Genomic DNA, 17,637 nt, shown 5'->3' with positions numbered 1-17,637 from the left:
CACAATTAGGTTCATTACAAAAATCAAAAGTCATATTGCATCACAAAAAATTACTAATAAAATCATGGATGTCAAATATTCCATATTATTTTTTAATCATACACATACACAATTAAATTTATCAACCAATCTTTACTTTTATCCATAAACACAATAAATACTATCAATCAATCTCTACTTTTTTATTGTTTATCAAACAAAAAACTACAATATTCTATTTGAAAGTTTCAATAGATACAAAAATATATTAATATTATAGTTTATGTGTATGAAATTAAAAATTGTGAATTTTGATGTATTTTTTTTTATAATTTTTAATAAATATGTAGAAAATCTACATCAGGAAAATAGGTTGGCAAAGGACTCATTTCTTCAAGTGGATGTCATGATGTATTTTGCTTTTTACATTTAACTGAATTGTACCAAAATTACATTCGACCGGTTCGAACATATGATCACCCAATAAACATGGTCTAATTAAAATGGACAAGGCCGTATAAAACCAAGCTTCCTAGGCATACATAGTCTTATAGTGACAAATATTTATTTGTATTTTGTATGTACTCATGTCTAATCATGGGCCTTAGTCTTGTTCTTGCATGTATACATTGCTTCTCAATACATGGAATGATTCAAGGGAAATATTGTGATAGTATATTATCAGAAGCAAGTGTGTTGCGTAAAATTAATAATATAAATTAAACAACCAACCAACATATATAGATGGTACTCAAAATTGTCTAAAAACAAAACTAACCAGCTAAAATAGCATTCCGAAATTCATGTTTAATTTGGTTTACAACTTATGAGACCAAATTAATACGAAATGGTTCTTGGTTTAAGAAGTTGCACCTTATTGTTAAACATCATCTAATGAAAATAAAAAAAGGGGCTTAATTAGAAGAACACCTGAGAGTCTCACTAGGGTCATCACCATGATTTCGTTCCTGAAACGCTTCCATGCATATGGTTGCCTACGGGCTAATTTTTTGGGTTGTTAGAAACTTTTTGAAAAAATTCCTGGTATAGTGTAATTTTCTCCATGTGCTACCCATGTCATTGTGTTTTGATAAAGACTCCAGATGTTTCTTCATGCGCTGAATCTCATCAATAGATACAGCTTGTTTCTGCTCCAACAACTTGGTTATATCAGTAATGGCGTTTTCCATTTCCCTCAAGCTTTTACCATGCGCCATATTTTTTATCTTCTTCTTCATGTTGTATACGCAATCCTCTAATGCATTCAATGCATCGGCTTTCTTCTTGTATTCTTGATCCTCCTGTTTGTACTTCTCCGCATCTTTTATCATCTCCTCGATCTGTTCCTCTGTGAGACTTCCAATTTTGGTGGGAATTGTGAGTTTCTGTATCTCACCAGTTGAAATTATCTCCGATGTGACTGTGAGGATGCCATTCACATCTATTTCAAAGTAGTCCCTGAATCGGGTAACTCCTCTTGGAGCCTGTGGTAGAGAGATTGTGTACTTCGCCATCAAATGGTTATCAGTAGTTCTTGCTCTTTCACCTTGATACACCTTGATAAGTGCAGAAGATTGATTATCCTCAGTTGTAATATAGATTTGGGATTTCTTCGTGGGTATTGGAGTGTTTCGTGGAATCACAACACTAAATACTCCTTCTTTAATTTCTTGACCAACTGACAAAGGAGCGACGTCCATTAACAACAAATTTCGACAGCTCTCATGATTGTTACCACTTAACTTTCCCGCCAAAACAGCTGCACCATATGCAACTGCCTCATCAGGGTTTAAGCTCTTGTGTAGCTTCTTCTTATCGAAAAAATCTTGCAACATACACTGGACCTTTGGTATTCTAGTTGAGCCACCCACAAGAATCACCTCGTTAACACACGATTTTGGCATCTTTGCATCGTTTAAACATGCCTCAAGAGTCTCGATGCACTTATTGAAGAAAAGCATGTTCAACTCTTCAAATTTAGCTCTGGTGAATTTCATAGAGAAATCAATTCCCTCATGCAAGCAATCTACGTCGATTGAAGTCTGAGTATTGCATGAAAGAATCCTTTTTGCTTTCTCACAAGCACATCTCAGTCTCCCTAATGCTTTTTTGTTCCCTGTCAAGTCTTTATTCCATCTCCTTTTGAATTCTTGAGCACAATGATCCACCATGCGGTTGTCAAAATCCTCACCTCCCAAATGAGTGTCACCACCAACAGCTTTCACTTCAATGGTTCCCCCTTCAGTAATTGTCAATATAGAGACATCAAAAGTGCCACCACCCAGATCAAAGACAAGCACATTGATCTTGCGAGTGATATCAGACTTATTGTCAAGACCATAAGCAATTGCTGCTGCTGTAGGCTCGTTGATCATGCGAATGACATTAAGTCCAGCAATGGCTCCAGCATCTTTTGTTGCTTGATGTTGTGAATCATTAAAATAAGCAGGGACAGTTACGACAGCATTTTTAACGGGTTTTCCGAGGTATGATTCAGCTGTTTCTTGCATCTTCCCAAGAATCATAGATGAAATTTCTTCCGCCAAAAACTCTTTCTCTTCACCTTTGTAGGAGACAACAATCTTTGGTGTATCGGCTGACCCTTGTATGACCTTAAAAGGCCACAACTTGATGTCATCCTGAACTTTGGAATCACTGAATCTCCTCCCAATCAACCTCTTAGCATCTGATATCCAAAATTAATTAGATCAATAACCAAAGTGAAAACCAACTATGTCGGCAAATTAAGATTGTGATTTCCCCTAGGAGTGGATTTTTTATTTAAAAAAAGTAATATGAAGCCGGATACATAATGAAAGAGCGTAATAAATTAACATCTTCAATTTGACTATGTGAGCTTAATTGTTCTTATATTTTATTACTATTTTTCAACCATTTAAGCTATTAATTTAACCACACATTTATCTATTTTGATATTACATTTCCACCAGCCATGGATTCATGGTGCATTTAGTTTTTTGAATATGGTTTTTCATCAGTCTCCTGATCAAGACCTACACTAATTACTTCAAAAGTTTGGTTTATAACTAGGATGAGAGAGATTTCCTGGATTTAAATACGTTGCAAAAAATTCATTTAATTAGGAACGATTTTCTCAAATCTAATGGGCCGACTTAACATTGTTAAATCATTAATCATAACAAGATTAACAACATTCTATAAACAATTAATAGAAAGAAAAAAAAACAAACAGAAGTTACCAAAAATGGTGTTAGCAGGGTTCATCGCCACTTGATTCTTGGCGCCATCGCCGATGAGACGTTCTCCATCAACAAAAGCAACACATGATGGTGTGATTCGGTTGCCTTGATCATTGGGAATGATTTCGATGTGATCATGCTTCCAAACGGCGACACATGAGTAAGTGGTTCCGAGGTCGATGCCGATCGCCGGTGTGCTGTTTCCTCTGACGTCCATTACAGTCAGTCACTTGGATTTCACAATGGAAGATTATGTATATCCCAACTGCCCCTATTCTAAAGTGATATAGGGTCTTTAAAGATACGTAATTCCGAACTACTATCCGAAAATCCGGTTCAAAGGATATTCAGAATTTCAGATTATCCAAATTTGAATCTTAATATTTTTTTTAATAATTTTTAAATTAACATATTTTAAATATCTAGACAATTATGTGCATTAGTTATGTAGTTTCTTTACTTATTTAATGCGAGCCCTTGTTGTTGATCAATTTTATTATTTTTAGTATATATTTATAAACTGCCTAAATGTAAAGAAAATATATATTGCTGTCAGTTTTCAAGGACATAACATGCTCTCAATTCCCCGGAAACCTTAGCTTAATAAGTGAACCTCTATAATACCCACATACACTATAATACCCAGTAGTACCATTCTATTAGAAATATCACTTCCCTTTAAGGGAAAATGACTTAAAAACCCAACAAAGTTTTCAAACCATTCAAAAAATCTCAATCATGTTTTGTACGTTCAAAAAAACCCAACAAACTTAACTTTTTGTCTAAAAAGTCCAACAAAGTTCCAAACCGTTCAAAAAATCCCAATTTTGTTTTGTTTAAGTTTATTCGGTTTTTTTTGAATAGTCAAAACATGATTAGAGTTTTTTAAACGTTTTGAAAATTTTGTTGCTCTAACAAGTCATTTTCCCCATACGGTAATAAGTCACGTAATCTATTTCTTTTATTTGACTTTTAGGAAAATATAACTTAATTGGGCTTTTTAGACAAAATGTTAAGTTCGTTGGTTTTTTTGGACAGACAAAACATGATTGGGGTTTTTTGAACAGTTTGGAAACTTCGTTGGGCTTTTTAATCATTTTCCCTCCCTTTAAAATAACATTTACTTATAAAACCGATCACAGGAAAGGAATCCAGCTTGTGAGATATTACAATAAAAGCTACATATATGACTAATTAAAACAGTGTATAGTAAAATTTAAATGTAAATTAGCACGGTTGTGAATTTTGGTCCATGAGCATGAAAGAAGTAATAGTTAACCGTATTTTGGTCAATTAGTCAAACGGTGGATGAGTGAAATTTCACTTACGAAGTCCAAGGTTCAAATCCTTGTACATCTAAAATATTGTTAATGTTCCGCAATTGACTTCCTATGTGTGTATTAAAGCAGGTTGACGTGAGTCGCTCAGATGGTGAGATTTACCTTTTTTTTTTTTTTTTTTAATTACAATAAGTTTCCGCTTAAACGCTTTTCCTCTATACTAAAGGGATTTTGGCGTAGCGGAAGTTAACAAATAGATGTGAATGAGCTAGAGGTTAAAGGTCAAGTTTCGTAGTAGACAAAAGATGTAGATGTAAGCATTGACAGAAATAGTTGGTTGAAAGGGGTAACACATATTACTAGGGGTGTGAGAAAAAACCAAACAGACAATTACCAAACAAACATTCACAAGTAATTATTAACACATATACCTGTCTAGCGGATCATTACAACATATTAACATCTTAACATACAGATTATCCATACTAGAGTATAAAGTATAGTGAGAAAATTTACATGATGGAAAATGTACAAAAATCTCCACAGCATAAAGTATGAAGTAGCCTCAATTTGATTAACCTGCACAAGGTTCTACTAATCAATACTTGGTTCATAAACTTAAATTTTAGTTGTGTAAGGTTTATAAAACTCTTTGGTTGGCATTAAACCGAATTATTCTGTTTATCACAACTTGGCTAAAAAATTTGGCAATTCAACTAATAATGTAATATAATTAATTTTTTGATTTAATGAAAGAATGGCCAAGTCCTTTATTCACAAAACTTTCCATAATCCATATTAGGTTCCTAAGCATGTTTTGGTTCGTATGTCATATTTAGTGTTGATATATATTAATTAGTTACTCCTTTCGTTTATGAGCCTATCTCACTCATGCTACAAAAGTCACAGATAGTTGATCTACTAACACTTCATTGTCCAAAAATATTGTTTATTAGCAATACATAACGCAATGGTACATGCGGTATGGTTTTTTCAACTTTTGAAACATTTCATTCATTCGTTCTTTGACTCACTGTACACTACCTTATTTGTAGCAATAATCATGTCCATTAATTACAGATAGATTTTCAGATAGATTTCTTACACAAGAGTTCTAATTTTCAAGTTTTCGAGCATCATATGTTGTTTTTTTCTGCTTTACTTTTCTCACACCTATATAATACATGAATTGATATAGTTAATAAATTATAGCTAATACACTCATATATACACCCATGTACATCCTTAGAATCAGCGTTTCAATTTTAATTTTCAAGTTTTCGAACACCAAATATCGGGTTTGCCTCTTTTATTTTTCTCACACCTTTATTACACATCAATTAGTATACATTTACCAAATAATAGCTAATATATATGTACGGACACTTGTACACAACATTGGAGTTTAATTTGTACTAATCTTATGCTTTTTAACATTTAAATACATATTAATAAATGGGATACTAATGGTGTATACGGTTGTATTTACTATATTTGCTATAATTTGCTCAATCTATACTAACCGGAGTATAATAAAGGTGTGAGAAAAAAAAGGATAAAAATTGACGTTTGGTGCTCAAAACCTTACAAAATTAGAAATGAAAAGTTACTTCTGATGGTGTACACAAATATACGTATGTGTATCTTAGCTATAATTTGGTAAATATATAGTAATTGATGCATAATAGAGTTGTGAGAAAACTAAAACGGAAAACATGGCGCATGATGTTCGAAAACTTGAAAATTATAATTGTTCTGTTGGAAATTTGTCGGTAATTACCGACAGATTAGCTACGGATTCTGATAATCTGCTAATCCATCAGAAATTACCAACGAATTTCCGACAGAAGAGTTCTAATTTTCTAGTTTTCGAAGACACATCGTTTTTTCCGCATTATTTTTCCTACTCCTATATAATACATTAATTACGATATAGTTACCAAAATATAACTAATACACCCACATGTACACCCGTATACATCATCGGAACCAACATTTCAAGTCTAATTTGTCATTTTTTGAGCACCAAACATCGTGTTTTCCGCTTTTATTTTCCTCACACCTTAATTACACATCAATTACTATATATTTACCAAATTATGGCTAATATACACATTCGTGCACCCGTATACGCAATCGAAACTAACGCATTCAATATAATTTTAAGTTTTGAATACCATACCTCGTTTTTTGTTTATTTTTCCCAAACATTTAATACAAATCAATTAATATATATATATATATATATATATATATATATATATATATATATATATATATATATATATATATATATATATATATATATATATAGGCTTAGGTTATTATATTCAAAGTAATTATTGTGTTATTGTATGCATAAATATGGACCAATCATTTTACTTATTTTACGAAAGTGATTAACACCTATTATTGAATTAAATATAATTGAAAAATATCATCTAATTTAACTAGAAAGGTATTTTAGTCAATTAATACAGATTTAATAAAGGAAATTTGCATATTTTAAGGCATCATAGATTCTATTAATTTTAAAAATTAGATTTTACGAATTATAAGGTTTTTAATTCGGACATTCTGACAGAATACGTTTGACTATGTTCAAAAATAAAAATATTCTTGAACCATAAAATAATAAAAATATTTTTGAACATATTTCTTGATCATGACTTTAAAAATTGCTTGTAGAATAATAAAATTCTCGAACCATCAATTAAAGAATTAAGAAAATTACATTAATTCTTATAGAATACATGTAACAATTGCTAAGAATTACATTTATTATTAAAGAATAAAACTAAAAAAAACTTTCAAATCTGGAAAAAAAAACATCAAAATCTAACAATTGACGTTTGGTGCTACTATGTTAGCCGTTAGTATGATCTGTGTTTATTGTATGATTATGTGCTATTTATTGTTGGTGATTTTATATCATCAAATATTATTTAAGTGTAATAGGATTAAATTTGTTGACAAAAAGTGATCTTGTTGAATATTGAACAAGTTAGGATGGTGTAGGAGTGCACACTTGTTCAAGTTTTTCAGGATTTAAAGTACATTGCTATTTAGGGGCGAAGCCCCTAAACGAACGGGGGTCCGGGGGCAGCGCCCCTTGGCGGGGTCCAAGGGGCAGAGTGTTCGATCTTTACTATGTTGCTATATTAAAAATTGCATCAAAAATCCAATTTCAGAAAGTTGACCCTTTATTCCATGACATCCGTTTAATGACAGTTTGGTAGTTTTATGACAGTTTGTAACTGTCTGTTGACAGTTTTCAGACAGGATTGATATATCCGTTTTTTGGTCAATATTCTGGTACATGTTGAAGAACATTTTCATATACATTCTCAAATTTCATTCTTTGAATTTCATCCAATTGAGTGTTCGATCTGTACCATCAAAATACTTCAATTTGATAGTGAATCACGACTTTCAGAGAATCCAAGCAATCTATTCATCCCTTTTTCTAACATTTATATATATCGACATATATGGATGGGTTGGGTTGAGGCAGTGTCCTGCTTTGTGCGGTTGAGGCCAACATACCCAGAGCGGTCCGGATAGGTTATAGGCTCGTAGGAGATGGTCCGGTCATACCGAAGGCTCGAGAGCGGTCCAGATAGGCTGTAGGCCCGTAGGAGTCGGTCTAGTCATGCTGAATGCTCATTATGCATGCTGTTAATTATTATTCTTTTTGTATTGGATGCTAGAGGTTGGTATTTTGGGGGTAACTCACTAAGCCTTCGATCTTACATGTTATCGTTTATTGTTTCAGGTACATCAGTTGACCATGGCAAGGCGAAGGCGTGACGTACACATCCCCGTTTTTATGATTCTGGATTTCTGGGAACTCTGATATGAAAACATTTTGGAAACAATTAGAACTTGTTGATGTTTGAATAACTTTTAATTGTGTAAAGATGGTTTTTGGAAAGTTTGAATTTCTTTTAAAATTTTTGGGTTGTTACAGATTGCAGCTTCGTTATCACATAATATATTCAACGATTCTTTGTTACTCGAAACAACTACAAGGTATCCTAAGAAGTGTGTAATCCAAACAACTTTGTTAGAGACATCACTTGTAGCAATGTACTCAGACTCAAAGGTAGAGTCTGCCACCGTCTCCTGTTTGGAAGTTTTCCAAGTCACTGCACATCACTAAATGACATATTTTTTGTAGTGATCTTTATCTCTTTCATGTTTTTCAATTTTTTTCACAAATTCTTTGTCTAATAATCTTAACTTCTCTGATCTTATTGAAGGGTTCTTATACAAATAACGAATAATAGCTTGATCCACTTTGTACTCATTTTCCAAATATGCCCTTCTGTCATCCCATTCCGTATTAAACTCCTCCTTCCCTTCACTTAGATTTTCAGTAGATTCCAAAATTTTTGCAATTGATACTTCAACATTTTGATTCTGTTGACTTTCAGTTGATATTTTCTGCTCGATTGACTTTGACTCTGTGCTTATAGCTTAAAGAAAATAGAGACAAGAGAGAAACATGTGGAAATAAAAGATTTAAGCTTCAAGTGAACAGAACTCACCTGTTCTTCCTTACAATTAAAATTCAATTGCTTTTTTGCAAGGTCAAAAGACTCCCTTCATGTTTTGCAAGTGAGGCCCCAATCCAACACTGAAACGATGAATGAATTCATTAAAATTAAATACATTAATAATGTGAAAAAATAGGGCTTTAAAAAAAGTTCGTACCAGTGATATCATGAAGGCCTGTAGAGTAGAAGTATCTTCCCTACTGACATTATAATTCTTGACAACAAAATCAACAAATCCGTCCACTTTGTTCTTGACATCCTCCTGTATTTTTATTTTTTTAGTCAAGAAAATATAATTAAAAATGTTACATTTGTATTATTGTCAAAAAGTAACCTACCTGAAACTTTAGGATTTTACAAAGCTCATGCACAATGGGATGTAGAAGCTTAGGAGATGATTGAGACTCGTCATTGATACCTGAAACAAGATCTGAATTATTTATTATAAAACCCAATGCACGTAAATAAATTAAAATATTGTTAATTTACCTTCATATGCCCCTCCGGTCCCCCATTCTACAGGCCTTGAAGCCGGAGACTTCTTACGCTTCTTTACAGCATGAGCAACAGGGGAAATTATGTCGGATGTTTCACCATAATATTGTGTTCTTTTTCTTTGTCTTGAAGTTGACACATGTACAAATTTCCATTGAGGGTATTTTCCCTCCAATAAATTTCTCCAAAAAACATGTAGCTGTTCTTCATCAAGCAACTGATTTTTAATCTCACCACAGGGCATATTTCTATTCCCATAATACCCACAGGTTTGAACTTTAGTGATCATTGACTTTTCTTCAGCTTTACTTTTACCTTTGCTGGAAATTATATATAAAAACTCCTCCATTACATCCTTTAACAAGTTTCCTTCAGATGAAATATCCTTTCCAGATTCACTATGAAACTTCTCCAAGTTTTTAAACAACTCTTCGCACCGCACATTAACAAAGCATCACAAGTCAACCTACTCAACTTACTATCAACAACAACATTTTGTTGAGAAAGTTTTAAGATCTTTTCTTCTAATGTGTTCTTGGAATACAAACGAAAAATCATTATCTGTTTTTGTTGTGAATTGGAATCGATTGATAATTTTCGACTATCGTTTGTTGGATTAAAATCACTATCGAATATGATTACAATGTGAACTGATGATAATTTGATGCTTGGTTGACTGGAGCGTTCTAGTAAAAAGATGAATTTATTTGGATTATTGTTGAATCTGTTAAAAGAAATCTTTATTTGACTCAACCATACGTCATTCTTATGTAACCTAAGAAGATGGAGTGTATATAAACTGGGAAAAATTATACGAAGATTCAGAAACAAAAAGCGTACCTCATCAACCTTCACGATGATTTGATCAACATTTTTCCATAATTCCTCTGCAACAGCAGGTTTACCTTCGGTTCGAACTTCCGGAACGCATGCGTCCACTGTTTCCATTTATTCTTGAGACTAGGATCCACGATTGAATAGTAGATACATTTTCCAACAGTAGGTGTGTTGCCGATGATGTCCGTCATTGGAGAGAGAAGAAGTGTTTGGAAACAGGTGGGGGGGTTTTCTCATGTGAGATAATTATGGAAAAAGTAAAATAAAATGGTAAAGAAAAATATAAGTTACAAAATTTCCAGGCGTAAAAGAACCTTGGTGGAGAAGGATGGACGATATGGTGGATGTGTCGATTAGGGGTTGTTCAACTGGTAGCTTCGATTGACGGTCGTAGCTATCGATCTCCGCTACAATTGAAAGGAGTTATAGTCGCCTAACCATTTAGTGTGAGGATTGATTTGGAAGGCGGGGGTTTTAAAAATTTGGGATTTCATTTTCCCTCTAAGGAGATGCGCATTACTTAAAACAAAAATATAAAACGACATTCACAGAGGGCGCACAAGTGCCCTTTGTATTTTTAATTTTTTTTACATAAGACACTAATTTAAGGGCACACAATAATGTGTGACCTAAATCCTTAAATTTTTTGAAGAGATAACACTTTTTTAATGTCACTCTCTTTTGCGTAACATAAATCAATGAGTGTCGTGGTTTGCACGTCATAAAACGGTCTTTTCTTGTAGTGACTTTTGGATTAGGTGTCTAAGCTCATAACTATAAGCGGCATGTACTTGACCTGATAGTAGCATGGTCCTTTTGGGTTTCCTTCACCGGAACAATTTAATAGGATGGATATCTCAGAAAGAGGTTATTTGTGATTTATTAATATATTATAATAATAATATATTAATTGTGAAATCATATTATTTAATTGATATTGATCAATAATTAATTTGGAATTAATTTAGTGATCAAAAGAGACTAATTAAATTTATAGGGACTGATTAGGTAAATCAGTAATACTTATTGTTTGGGCTAATGATCCATGTTGACTAGGGATGGACTAAATCTATGTGAGAGTATATGAAGAGTTAGTCCAAAGGGCCTATCATATGGATTATTGGAATACTTAAAGGCTTAAGTAAATTAGGGTTTTATATAAGAAACCCTAGGAATTCCACACTATAAATGTAACCCCTGACACCCTTAAAATCGGCCATGACTTCCAAGAAGAAACCCTAGCTGATTTTTGGGTGCCTCCTAGCCTCTATCTCATATTCCTCCATTGTTCTTGGTGTTTGTGACTTATTTGAGGTATCACATTTGAGGTACTAAGCTCTTGAAAGGCCAAGTTCTACAAGCTATAACATAGAGGTATTAATCTAACTTGTTTTATGTTGTAAATCTCAAAATTGTATGCTAGTTAGGGTCCATGCTTTGGATAATATGAAAATTGCATGTATAACTTGAGAAAACTTATATCCAAAGCATTAGGGTTGTATGTGCACCATAGGGTTGTTATAGTGCTCAAAACCCATCAAAAGCACCTATCCAAACCAATAACTCATCTACACCCTCTTTTCCAACCTTCACATATAGCTTTGAAACCAATATAAAACCTATGAAAATAGTTTATCCCATATGGATTGATAGTTACACACACCTTACATGTAGAGCCTGGATTAGATCTTAACAACACTTGTGCATAATCCTATATTCTAGCATAATGTTCAGTTAATTTACCTTTAATTAGCTCCTTGGCCCATTTATTTTCCCTACGCATTGGCCTATAGATACACTACACCTAAACCTTTGTTTGATGTCAGTAATAATCTCTTTAAGCTTCACCTTAGGTTTATTTGCAATTTCAGTTATGTAGTGTCCACCTATCCATTCAGGAGTAACCATAGAGCCAAGTTTGAACTTCCTACCACAAGCATGAGTAGCTTCTAAAGTCTTGACTTGAATAGATCTTTCATTGAACATCCATGAGGCATATAGTCTAAAAGGGCAAGCATTATCCTCATTTCTTTTCCCACATCTTAAAAGTATTTTGCTACTGTCACACTTTTCAAGGTAGAGTTGATACCAATTGTGGATTGTGTAGTTTTGGATACAAAACTTCAGCTGTGTAACATTCTCAAAAATGTCACTAAGTTTTGGTTCCATTTTGTCCCATCTTGTTTTTGGATCATGTATTATGTATTTGTTTTTCAACTGGTCTTGCTCTTCTTCATCTTCATCAGTTTTCAATTCATCACCATGATACATTTGTGCTCTTACATCATTAGTCAAACTAGAGTTTCTAATATTTTCATCAGTTAGTAACACATTAAGAAACGCATCCTTACACTTGTCCAGTGGAGTAATGAACTCTTCGTCTGGTTCATGATCCATGTAGATGCCGTGAACCTCAAATTCCATCTCATTAAGATTAGAGAAAGGCTCGTGTAAACCAATAAAAGGGTATGTGTTGTCTTTGTCTTTTGAATCCCAATCCATCAAAACAACCTGAAAAAACACACATTATCGTTATTCCTTAACCACTGAAGAACAAAGAACTATAATAACACAATCTTCAAAGAAATTACATATACCCTGTGAAATCGACTCTCTAATAACCTGATCTTCTCCAATAACGTAATCTTCTTCAAAAATCCCTAAATTTACGATGAATGATGTCGATTTTCTGAAGGATTATGAGAAAGTGTAGAGAAAGTGTACGTTTACGTGCAAAAAGTTGAGGTAAGTGATAGGTACACTGCTCCATGTAAACGGATGTACCAACTCCTCAGTTAAGTACCAAACCAACACATGGGTAACCGACTACTAAGGGTGCAACCTCTTAAATGAGATATTTGAAACATTTAGTGAAAGTATCTGGCTTTATTACCCCCAAAACTCATCCAAGGGTAAAACCGACACTTTTTTGGAAAACTTAAGGTCTTTTATGACACTTTCATTTTCATAATTTTGGGCATCATGCATCACCCTACGAAATACATTGTTAAACTGAGTTGCAAGTGTGTTTGCTTGCCTCCCTTTAGAGTAGATTTCTTATTTACGTCAAGTTACAAGGGCTTGGCGGTTGTATTTTTTGGTGACTCTCCTCCAAAAAGTTGTCGTAGGGAGGTTAATGTGGATCGGGTCTTCTGTTACATCAACCCATGAGAGCCAGTGACATCTCTTATTTAAGGGACGAAACACGAACCACACGAGCCATTAGCGATTAGGTTTTGAAGAAGATGGAGAATAAGCAAGTTAGGTGAATTGAATTAAGAAGATTTGAATATGGTAAATAATGAATAAGGATGATGGTATTTATATTTGATGATTTACGGTTTAAAATTTAAAATTTTGAAAGAAAAAAAAAACAGTTATATTTTTGAAAAGGGGGTATCTTTTTGAAAAGATGATATTTTTTGAAAAAAGGAATTTGAGTAAATGGTAAAAAGAAAAAAAATAGGTATTGAATACTTCTCTCTTATCAGTAAAATTTCACCGAATTTTCAAGCCGAGCTCGGCATGCTGATGCCTCGATCCGGTGTTCGCCAAGCATACCGAGTCATTTGTCAAACCCACTCCCATCAGCCTTACAGTCAAAATGCGAATCAAAGCAATTTTAAAATTATAATAATAAAGACTTAGTTATCATCGTAGTGAGATGACAAATGAGCAACAAGTTGCGTCGTTATGCTTTTTTATATGGTAAACTAATTCTTTTGAAGGCTACATTTATAGATCTAGGGATATAACATTACTATGCATGATCCATTGTATTATCTTAAGAAAGCAATTGTGTGTTTGCTCTTTTACAGCCATTGCTTATAGTAACGATGGATTGGTGAATAGTATGCCCTTTTCCTCTTCTTCTCCCTTCCATTTTACAAGTCAAAATTCAAAATAAAGTAAGGGAAAATGACACACACGCCCTATAAAGTTTCTAGGGTTGATCTTTTTAGTCCCTAAACAATTTTTGTGGCCTTATAAGGGAACGAAGTTGTGTTTGTCGGGTCGATTACATCCTTTTGGCCAAAATGAAGGAGTCACCCGGTTATTTCTTTGACACATTGTGAAAGTCAACTTTTCTATGGATTACTTGGACTTTGTGAAAGTCAACTTTTCCCTCCCTCCCACTGAATTGTAATCGACTCCAGCACCCACCATCATGTTCTCTTGGGCTGCCAACACAACCCACACCCACCCATTATCATTGTTGTTGTCGTGGATGGAGGTCGACATACTGTATGCCAAAACGACCCGCTTTCAAAGGATCAGCTCCAATCAATCTCTCGGATCGTCTAAACCAAGTCCTCCAGTGGGCCCTAGGCTCAGTCGAGATCTTTTTCAGTCAGTACAGCCCCGCTTTCAAAGGATCAACTCCAATCAATCTCCCTGCTGTCTGCCTCCTCACCGGAAACTTCATCATGTCGGAGATTAGCACCTTAGCAAGTTTTAAGAGTAAATTACATGTATTGTCAATGTGTTTGAGGTAATCTACAACATTCAACACTTAAATGTGTTTGAGTAAATTACATGTATTGTCAATGTGTTTGATGCTCAAACATGGCTCAGTGCTGCTCTCACGAATCTCGAAACTTGTTTTCGGGTTCTCAAGACTTAAATTTGACAAACTTTGTCTCTCCACTCAAATCGCATAACCTTACTGAGATGATAAGCAATATTTTGGCAATAAACCAGTTTTTCTTGAAGCAAATTTAAAAGTCAGCGAGTGATGATGATCGGGAGCTAGATAATGATTTTACGACTTGGGTTACACCCGGCGACCGAAAATTGTTACAGACAGGTTCACTTCACACAAAGGCTAATTTGGTCGTGTCTCAGGCCCGTGGGAGTAAGTTCTGAACCATTCAATCGGCTCTAAAATATGCAGCAGGTTATAATCGTCGGAACAAAAGATATATCATCTACATAAAGAGAGGAGTTTATAAGGAGAACATCGAGATGGTAAATGATCTAAATAATATCATGTTCCTTGGTGATGGAGCTAGATACACCATTATCACTGGTTCCCGGAGTGTCGGCGGCGGTTTCACAACTTATAGCTTTGCAACCGTCGATAAAATCGATTCTTCTCTTTTCCAGTCATTTAATCAATCATAAATCTTTCTTGTTATATATACGTTATAGTCAACACATGTTATCTACGTTTACACATAATGCTATGATCTAAGTTAAGTAAAGTAGACGATTTATGAGTGAAAGCATATAAAATATGCATCTTACGTAAGTACGTTACAACATGCAATCTCTTCATCATGCAGTTTACTTAATTATCATCAGGATGTTGGTTTTGGAGGTCGCTTTGCAGAAAGCTCAAGAAGCTCAAAGTTGCAGTAACGACCTCAGGAATAAATGCAAGAGCAAAAGAAAGAAGACGGCGTGGCTCGATTGCAACAAGATCTGGGTTCGACTTGCAATGGTGAGAGCTGGTGGTGGTTAAAGTGGTTGTTTTCAGCTGAGGAGAGGAAGATGGGAGGCGACTAGAGGCGATGCGGCAAACGGGGTTGCTGTCGGTTTTGTTTAGAAGAGGTTTACCCAGAGAGAGAGAGAGAGAGAGAGAGAGAGAGAGAGAGATGGGTGGGCCCCAAATCTTGTCTATATGTCCCTTAAATCTTTCTTGTTATATATACGTTATAGTCAACACATGTTATCTACGTTTACACATAATGCTATGATCTAAGTTAAGTAAAGTAGACGATTTATGAGTGAAAGCATATAAAATATGCATCTTACGTAAGTACGTTACAACATGCAATCTCTTCATCATGCAGTTTACTTAATTATCATCAGGATGTTGGTTTTGGAGGTCGCTTTGCAGAAAGCTCAAGAAGCTCAAAGTTGCAGTAACGACCTCAGGAATAAATGCAAGAGCAAAAGAAAGAAGACGGCGTGGCTCGATTGCAACAAGATCTGGGTTCGACTTGCAATGGTGAGAGCTGGTGGTGGTTAAAGTGGTTGTTTTCAGCTGAGGAGAGGAAGATGGGAGGCGACTAGAGGCGATGCGGCAAACGGGGTTGCTGTCGGTTTTGTTTAGAAGAGGTTTACCCAGAGAGAGAGAGAGAGAGAGATGGGTGGGCCCCAAATCTTGTCTATATGTCCCTTAAACCGACTAAAACAAGTTAAGGGGACTAAAAGGACAGGTTGTCCACAACTTGGTTCCTTCATAAAGCCATGAAAAACCTTAAATGACTAAAAGGATTAGAAATTTTATAGGACGTAAGTGTCATTTTCTCAGTAAAGTAATTGTGTGCATTCACTTTTCACCGTAACTTATATTACCAATGGTCAATTTAAAGTATTAAACTAACTTATCTATTGCAATTGATATTTATAAATCCGTACTGCGTAAGGGGTGCTTGGGATTCATTTTTTAATTCAAAAAATGTTTTTGTGCAAAAGTATTTATTGATTTATTAAGATAGCAAAAAAGAGTTTTTTTTTATAGCTTTTCACCACAAAAACAAATAAGTCATGAAGTTAAAAGGTGTTTTGCTTATAAGTTGTCATTTTTGAACTGTAATAGTTAAAAAGCTAAAAACAATTATAAAAATCAGGTTTTACATACCGTCTAAAATCTCTTATTAAAGCTAATAGAAAAACTATTTTGAAAAATCTTTTTGAGTTAGACAAACATTTTTTTTACTTCTTAACTTCTCAAAATAATATCAATAAGTTGTTTTAAAAAATAATCGCAAACACCCCCTAATCATATCATTTTTTTTTTTTGGGTTTGTCTCTTAGGCATTGTTTGATACATAAAACAAAAAGAAATGAGTGGAACAAAGACCTATTCAATTTTACTAGTTTTTCAATTTCAAGTTCCATAAAGGAGAAAAAAAAATGGAACTGCGTTACAAAATAAAGTGATGCCCATCTTTTCCTACATTGCTCTTACTCTCCTCAATTAATTGATCAACAACTTGGACTTAGATCTAACTAGGCTTATATCTATCTCTTATGCATGACTAATATAAGCGTGATAAGATATATTTACATGGAAAGATACGTTGGAGGTGATGGTGAAGATCGAAAAAAAAAAAAACAAACAAACAAACAAACAAATTTAAGGACCTACTTTAAAAGAAATTTTTTTTTTTTAGGGACCTAGGTATAAGGAAGGTCGGTCTTAATATCTATCTTTTTTTTTTTTATTATTATTTATCTATAATTTCTATAGAAAATTTTTAGGGACCTATCTTAAAAGAAAAAAAAAATTTAAGGACCTACTTTATTTATAAAAAA

General features: G+C 34.0%; 1 protein-coding gene across 1 annotated transcript; it reads right to left on the bottom strand.

The window, feature by feature from the left end:
- Window positions 1-781: 781 nt before the first annotated feature.
- On the bottom strand, window positions 782-3,438 carry LOC145015780 (heat shock 70 kDa protein 18-like). The gene is made up of 2 exons (XM_078974256.1): window positions 3,201-3,438; window positions 782-2,665 (listed from the first exon to the last, which is right to left on the bottom strand). Exons 1-2 carry the CDS (start codon window positions 3,415-3,417, stop codon window positions 975-977), a joined length of 1,908 nt encoding a protein of 635 aa, XP_078830382.1. The 5' UTR covers window positions 3,418-3,438; the 3' UTR covers window positions 782-974.
- Window positions 3,439-17,637: the final 14,199 nt, after the last annotated feature.

This window comes from Lactuca saligna, chromosome 9, assembly GCF_052625555.1.
Source record: "Lactuca saligna cultivar CGN05327 chromosome 9, ASM5262555v1, whole genome shotgun sequence".
Classification (NCBI taxonomy): Eukaryota; Viridiplantae; Streptophyta; class Magnoliopsida; order Asterales; family Asteraceae; genus Lactuca; species Lactuca saligna.
This window is presented reverse-complemented; position numbering and strand designations above follow the sequence as displayed.

Coding starts and splice junctions, on each gene's coding strand:
- LOC145015780 (XM_078974256.1), bottom strand. CDS start 3,417: ATGGACGTCAGAGGAAACAGCACACCGGCGATCGGCATCGACCTCGGA. Junction 2,666..3,200: donor CCCTGCTAACACCATTTTTG/GTAACTTCTGTT, acceptor TTTGGATATCAG/ATGCTAAGAGGTTGATTGGG.